This window comes from Olea europaea, chromosome 16 (genome assembly GCF_002742605.1).
Source record: "Olea europaea var. sylvestris chromosome 16, O_europaea_v1, whole genome shotgun sequence".
NCBI lineage: Eukaryota > Viridiplantae > Streptophyta > Magnoliopsida > Lamiales > Oleaceae > Olea > Olea europaea.
In genome coordinates, this window is record NC_036252.1 from 7,144,165 (window position 1) to 7,152,160 (window position 7,996).

The following is a 7,996-nucleotide window of genomic DNA, read 5'->3' on the forward strand; positions in this document are numbered from 1 at the left end:
CCGAGTTTAATCTAACTTTGGTATCTAGACATACATGATGGATAGATTTTGGTGCAACAACTCACATCAGTATGTCTATGCAGAGTTGTCTGAGTTGTCGAAAACCAAGTGATAGTGAAAGATACATCTATGCTGGCGACGGCAAGAAGGTGAAAGTAGAAACAATAGGAAAATTTAGATCATTGTTAAAAACTGGATTTTATTTGGATCTTGTTGAGACATTTATTGTATCATCTTTTAGACGGAATTTGATTTCTATTTCTGTTATGGACAAATTTGATTATACTTGTTCATTTGGAAATAAAAAATTTAGTTTTTTTCATGATTCAAAATTGGTTGGTTTCGATTTTTTATCAGGTTACGATAATCTTTATTCAATTGATACAATTGCTTTTTTTAATGAATCCTTACATGTAAGTACTCGAGGTGTAAAGGCAAAATTAATCGATAAGAATTCTGTCTCGTTGTGGCACAAGAGATTAGGTCACATCTCCAAAAGGAGAATTGAGAGACTTGTGTCTGACGGAATTTTCGACCCTCTTGACTTCACGGATTATGATTTGTGTGTCAACTGTATAAAGGGAAAACAAACCAATAAAAGGAGATTTCAAGTCAATAGGACTTCGGACGTCTTAGAATTTATACATACGGATATTTGCGGACCATTCCCTACGGGTTCTTGAAATGTTCAACAATATTTTATAACATTCATAGACAACTTTTCCAGATATGACTACATATATCCCATTCATGAAAAATCAAAGTCACTAGATGTATTCAAAAAACTATAAAGTCGAAGTTGAGAACCAACTCGGCAAAAGGATTAAAAGCATCAGATCTGACCGTGAGGATGAATACTATAGCAAATATGACGATTCAGGTAAATAACGTCCATGACCATTTGCTAAATTCTTAAAGGAATGCGGTATCGTCCCACAGTACACTATGTCGGGTTTGCCTACTATGAATGGTGTTGTTGAGAGAAGAAACGGAACGCTTAAGGATATGGTGAGGAGTATGATTAGTCATTCTACCATACCAGAATCTCTCTGGGGTGAAGCGTTAAAGACTGTAGCGTATATACTCAACAGAGTTCCAACTAAGGCCACTGATAAAACCCCATATGAGCTTTGGACGGACAAGAAGCCTAATTTGAAACACATACACATTTGGGGGTGTCCTGTTGAGGCAATGCCCTATAAGCCAAATGAAAAGAAACTGAACGCAAGGACCATCAGTTGCTATTTTGTGATATTCTGAAAGGTCCAAAGGTTACAAGTTTATGATCCCACAACTAAGGCAAATTTCGAGATAGGAAATGCTCAATTCTTTGAGGATGTTGAGTTTGCGAGGGGAGAAAGGGTTACAGGCTTTGTCTTTGAGGATGATTATGTTGAAATTCCTCCAATTTTCATTGACAATGATCAGGTTTCTATCCCTAACATTGTTCAAGAAGCAACTCCGAATCAAGACAATGTCATACCTCTCTCTCAAGATCAACAAATTGTTCCAGAAGAACAAACTCTATAGCCTCAAGAACCAATGTCATTAAGAAGGTCCACTAGAGAGAGAGGAGAAGTGCAGTTTCGGATTATTACATCGTATTTCTCTAAGAACATGAAGTTGGCATTGGAATGGTGGAAGATAATCCGATCAACTTCCGTCAAGCCATGAAAAGTTCTAACTCTCAAAAGTGGCTCGATGCCATGAATGAAGAGATAAAGTCCATGAACCACAATGACGTATAAGACCTCGTTCCATTGCCTGAAGGTGCGAAACCCATTGGTTGCAAATGGATATTTAAGATCAAGAGGGATTCGAAGGGTGATGTAGAGAGGTATAAGTTTCGTCTTGTCACAAAGGGCTTTACACAGAAAGAAGGCATACATTATAAAAAGACTTTCTCTCCAATTTTTTCGAAAGACTCTTTCAGGACTATAATGACATTGGTAGCACATTTTGATCTTAAGTTACATCAGATGGATGTTAAGACAGCGTTTCTCAATGGTGACATTGATGAAATAATTTATATGGTATAATCAGAAAACTTTGTATCGGATGATACAAAGCAAATGGTTTGTAAACTAAAGAAATCCATCTATGGACTCAAACAAGCGTCTCATCAATGGTATTATAAGTTTCATCAAGTGATCATCTCATTTGATTTTGAGATGAATTTAGTCGATAATTATATATACCACAAGTATATTTTTCTGGTCTTGTATGTCGATGACATATTTCTTGCCAACAATGATATAGGCTTATTGCACGAAACCAAGAGATTTCTAGCAAATAATTTTGAAATGAAAGATCTTGGTGATGCTTCTTTCGTATTAGAAATTCAGATACACCGATATCGTTCTCGAGATATTCTTGGATTATCACAAAAGAGTTATATCGAAAAGGTACTCAAAAGATATAGCATACAAGATTGTAAATCAGGTAACACCCTTGTGGCTAAAGGAGACAAGTTCAGTTTAAGTCAATGCCCTAAAAATGACTTGAAAATTAAAGAAATGTAGAAGATTCCTTATTCGTTAGCTATAGGGAGTCTAATGTATGCTCATATTTGTACGCGTCCGGTTATAGCGTACATTGTTGGGATGCTATGGAGATATTTAAGTAACCCGAAAATGGATAATTGAAAAGTAGCCAAATGGGTCATGCGGTATTTACAGAGAACAAAAGATTATATGCTCACATCTAGGAGATCGGATCAGTTGGAGATCGTCGGTTATTCTGATTCCAATTTCGCGAGATGCCAAGATAGTATGAGATCCACTTCAAGCTATATTTACCTGCTTACTGAAGGTGTTATTTCTTAGAAGAGTGCTAAGCAGACACTCATAGCTACTTCCACCATGGCTATGGAGTTTATAGCATGTTATGAGGCATCAAATCATGGAATATGGTTGCGCAATTTTGTTATTGGGTTGCGCATTGTGGACAATATAGAAAGATCGCTCAAGATATTTTGTGACAATAAATCAGTAGTGCTATATTCCAATAACAACAGGAGCTCGACAAAGTCAAAACATATAGAGATCAAGTTCCTGACTGTTAAAGAAAGAGTTTAGAGTGGACAAGTATCAATAGAGCATATTGGGACAAACTTCATGGTTGCGAATCCGCTTACTAAGGGATTGATACCCAAAGTCTTTCATGAGCACACTGCTCATATAAGTATAATGTCTCTTGCAGATATTTAGTTTCAGTGGGAGTTTGTATTTTTATTTTTCTTATTGGACACATGTTCTGTTATTTTGGATATGATTTATAGTTAAAGTTATTTTCAGTTATTTGGTTTATTATCTCTGAACTTGTTTAAAATGATTTTACTAAGGTATTAAGGTGGATCAGTTGGAAATAAGCATGTTATAGATCACATCACATGTGATTTTCATGCTACACATCATTGTTTGATCTATGTCATTCAGTTGTATCAATATACGTGACCATTGATGGATTTAGCTATATGAAAGTAGCGAAAGTCGTTTTGATCCTATGTTGATATGATTGATGGACAAGATTGTTTTGGGGATGCATTCAATAATGATAGCAGAATTCTGAGTAATCATAAGATTATGTTTAATGCACAATTATAAGGTGACACATATAGTCCAAGTGGGAGATTGTAAGGATTTTTAATCAATTGATGGGCTTATATATGTGAATAATTGTGTATTAAATTAAAGGTTATCGAATTCGGTTAAATCAAATTAAAGAGATCTAATAAGGCTTCGATTTTGGGTTTTAATGTATCCAATTAAAGTGTGAGTTCTATATGTGTAGAGATCGGGCCCAAATCCTAATTCTATGATGGGGCCGAATTAGGTCAAAGGGTATCACTATATAAATACGGTTATGGTCCCCAAATCACACGTATATTTTGCATATAACCATGTCTGATCAGGTACGCTTCTGCTAGAGTTCTTCAATTTCTTCATGATTTAATATGAAAGATCCGATGGTTTAAGATAATAAATTATCCTACATCATTTTCTCTCTTTTAGAAGTCAGAAATATCGAAGAAATTACCATTTAGCCATTCCAAATGTGTCTGTAGATCGTGTTTTCATTTCCTTTAAAAAACCAAAGAAGACACATTTCGTGAAATTTCCATGTTACTTTTGTAATAATAAGATCCAAGCCCATATAAGGAAGGAAAACTCCATTCTGACTGCAAGGCCCTATCCATAGAACTCATCATGAACATTAGCAATGGGTAAAACAATTGAGATTCATGGTAAGTTCGAACTTAAGTATTTTTTTTTCAGTTCCTTGCTCATCTTCACCATATGTGTCGTTGCCCTTTTTGGAGTATTAGTTCCACGGTCATTGAGATCATTATTATTTGTATGTTTTTCATTTTTAAATCAAAATTTCCTATCTAAACTCCCTAATTTACCGGAAAATGAAAGGAAAAAATGAGGTGTGCGCCAACTATTTCGCTTGAAAAGCAAAAAGAATAAAATACGAATTTCAACATTGTGGAACTTTCATTACCACAGTTCATAGCCGTTGCAATACTTCTAGTATTATGTCACATTAGTAGTTAATGTATCCGACTAATCAGTGATATAAATGAGCAGCCAAACGTGGCTTAGCAACAGCAATTAGTGGCTTGGCTTTTGGCATAGTCATACCATAAACCTCACTTGTATCAATATCTTCAGGCTTCAATCCATCAGGTGGGCTCCAATCAAAGCAATGGAAAAGCCGAGCCAAAGCCATAAGCACCAGCGTCACACCAAGTGGCGCCCCGGGGCATTTTCGTTTGCCAGCACTAAATGGCAATATCTTAAAATCGGCTCCATGGCTAATCTCAACTCGGATCCCATCAGCCGATAAATGTCTCTCCGGCCTAAACTCATCCACATTGTCCCAAATCTTAGTGTTTCGTCCTAGGGCGTGCGTGTTGATGAAGACGCGTGTTTTCTTTGGAATATAGTAGCCGTTGATCACAGTGGCTCGGGTTGATTCATGAGGGATGAGAAATGGTCCAGCCGGGTGCATTCTGAAAGTTTCACGTACAACGCAACGTAAATAATTAAGATGTGTCAAATCTGACTCTACCACCGTTCGACTAGACCCTACAACAGTATCAAGTTCTTGATGAATCTTGTATAGGACACGTGGGTGCTTGATCACCTCCGCCATTGCCCATTCATTGGTCACAGCCGAAGTGTCGGTCGCAGCAGCTATCATATCCTATCATGTGAAAATTCAGTTACACGAATTAAATTAGAGAAATGCTATTTATACATGCTGATTTACCACTTGATTTACAGATTGCTGAGCTAGCAAGATTTCACAATATTTTGGACAAAAAACAAAGTTAAACCAGCCTGTGAAATCTTGTCAACTCTATATCTATAAGCCAATCTATTTAAAAAAATCTATACAAGTAGAATTTTCCATGAAATTATACACGTATAGTTAATAGACATCCTCTACCCAAAATTGAAATGTGACAAAAATGACCTGAATAAGTGCTTTAATCTCCTTGTCATCCATTTGCCTTTTTCCATCTTCACCTGGCAAAGATAATAAAACATCAACAAAATCCATGTCACTTTCATCGTCTTTTCTCTTTCTTTCTCTATGTTCTTTGATGATCTTTGCATGAAAATCATCAACCCTTTTTTCCACATCCTTCATTTTCTTTTCACAACCATATGGGTCGACCCATCTCCAGAAAGGTAAATAATCACCCAAATAAATCAACCCTAGAAGCCAAAACAATTCGTGAGTAATGTGCATGAATTCTATGGCTTCATGCCGGCCCGAAGATTCGCCCCCAAAATATTGCTTCCCCAATAACATTCTTGTTACATTGTTCATGGAGAATGTACCCAAAACTTCCCTCAAATTTATTGCATCTCCCTTTCGGGCCATGGTCCATACATCTCGAACAAGATGTTGGGCTTCGTCGGCCCGGTGACTTGTGAAAGACTCAAGCCGTTTGGTTGTCAATAGATGCTCCATGCAGATTCTCCTCATTCGCTTCCATTTCGGGCCAAGAGGTGCCAATGCTACGTCGCCACAGTTGTAAGCCAAATGAATCGCAGCTAGAGTTCGGGGTCGAGAGGCAAAGACATCGTCCTATTATTAAGGATAAAATTTCACATCACTTAAATATGAAAACGGCAATTAATGGCTGCTCATACAAATAAGGTTAGAAGTTTAAGATCGAACTCCAAAACTCAACCCCTATTTGGTTTAGATAAACATCACAAATTTAGTAGATATTGATAATATTTAATAGAATGTGTGGTTGAAAAATTGTTGACCCATGAAATATATTATTAAAATTAATTTAGTCAAATTTTTTAAATTAACCAAACAAGGGCTGGAGACCATAAAATTCTAAATGACGATTCGATCGGCTTATAGCTCAAACCAGCAGTTGGATTTCAGGATTTGTGTTCTCAAATTAGTCACCTTTCACGAAATGTTATAATGAAATTCCACTTAACTTACGTACTAAAATAATTAATCAACATAAGGATTTGAGGTACGTTAATACCTGTTGCAAAAGTATTTCACGTATGATATCTGGGTCGTTGGTGGTGATGGCGTCGACCTTACCAAGCCGGATAAAAACCAATGGCCCATATTTTTCACATAATGTAGCAAAATCCCTATGAGGCAATTGGCCCAACTGGAGAAGATTTCCAAAGATGGGCCATCTTGGAGGTCCAGGAGGGAGCTTTTGGGCCCGTTCTTCTGGCCCTTTTTTGAACCATAAGGTAATGATTTTTGAGGTGAGAAATGAGCATAGAAGGATGGATATAAAAGTGATAAGATCAATCATTTTCTTAGTTAGAAAATAATTATGGGAAGAAATAATTCATCAGCGAAAATGGCAAAAAAAAAATGTCATTTAGATGATGAATTATGAGATTTACACAGCCATTTTGTGATAGAAAGTGAAAAGGAAAATGATGAATTTATAGATGCAATAAGGTTTTCAATTAATTTATTGTTGAGATAATAGTAAAGAGTGGTTAGCTATCTCATAATCTTGGCATGCTATTATTTTCTTGATTAACTGATACAATTTTAGGGAAAGCATGCAGTTTGAATGATAGATAATATTTGTACTTAAAAAAGAGAAGTGAAATTCAAATTACTTAATTGCTCGGTCAAATTTGCATTTGAGTATGTAATAGTTATGAACGTGTAAAGTAAGTTGGGTTAGTGTTCCTCGACTCACATTGTGTATTTGTCTAACATGATGTTGGAAAATTGGTTGTTAAAGTCCGGGAAAAAGTTGAAGGTAGAACCTACCATGGGCCCAACGCATTAAATTAGAGAGGTCAATTTAACCAATAAAAAATAATTAGTTGAACTCATTTTTGAAGAAGAGAATAATATTGGGGAGTAACATACGTTTGGAAAAAAATATTTGTCTAACTACTATTGACGCAATAGTAAATTAATCCAATTTTACTATGCATAATATTTTTTTATTTTTTATTTTGTTTATGTCAAATAAATGTTCTTCCACACATCATGCCACTAGCATTAAAAAAAAAAATTAGTAAATATAAATTGTCATGAGTAAAAAAAACAAAAAAACTCTCAGCACATGAACTTTAAAAAAAATAAATAAATAAACTCTCAACACAGTGCGAAAAGATGATAAACCATATGTAGAGTAAAAAAGGAAGAAAAAACTCTCCACATAATGCGAAGAATTGACTAACTCTCTGTTTAGTGCGAAGTAAAAAAAGAAATATACCTTGTCCGCACAATGACTATCACGTGCATTACACGAATTTTGCATTTATCATATTTTTATTAGTGTATGAATTTTAATTTTTTGGAAAGTTTTTGAAGCAATATCTAGAAATATTTTCATGATATAAGAAAATAATTACAAATTCTTTTACAATTGCATAATAGTATTGTGTCATCTAGGAAAAATATACTTGTATATTTCATACTTGAATAATAAATATACGAGATTATACAAATTATTTTGCTTGTA

At 35.2% G+C, this 7,996-nt stretch overlaps 1 protein-coding gene across 1 annotated transcript; it reads right to left on the reverse strand.

Moving 5' to 3' along the window:
- Positions 1-4,461: 4,461 nt before the first annotated feature.
- On the reverse strand, positions 4,462-6,909 carry LOC111411946 (cytochrome P450 703A2-like). Its single transcript, XM_023042641.1, has 3 exons — positions 6,530-6,909; positions 5,485-6,105; positions 4,462-5,211 (listed from the first exon to the last, which is right to left on the reverse strand). The coding sequence occupies exons 1-3, from the start codon at positions 6,815-6,817 to the stop codon at positions 4,573-4,575; spliced, it is 1,548 nt and encodes a 515-aa protein (XP_022898409.1). The 5' UTR covers positions 6,818-6,909; the 3' UTR covers positions 4,462-4,572.
- Between the last annotated feature and the right edge of the window lie 1,087 nt (positions 6,910-7,996).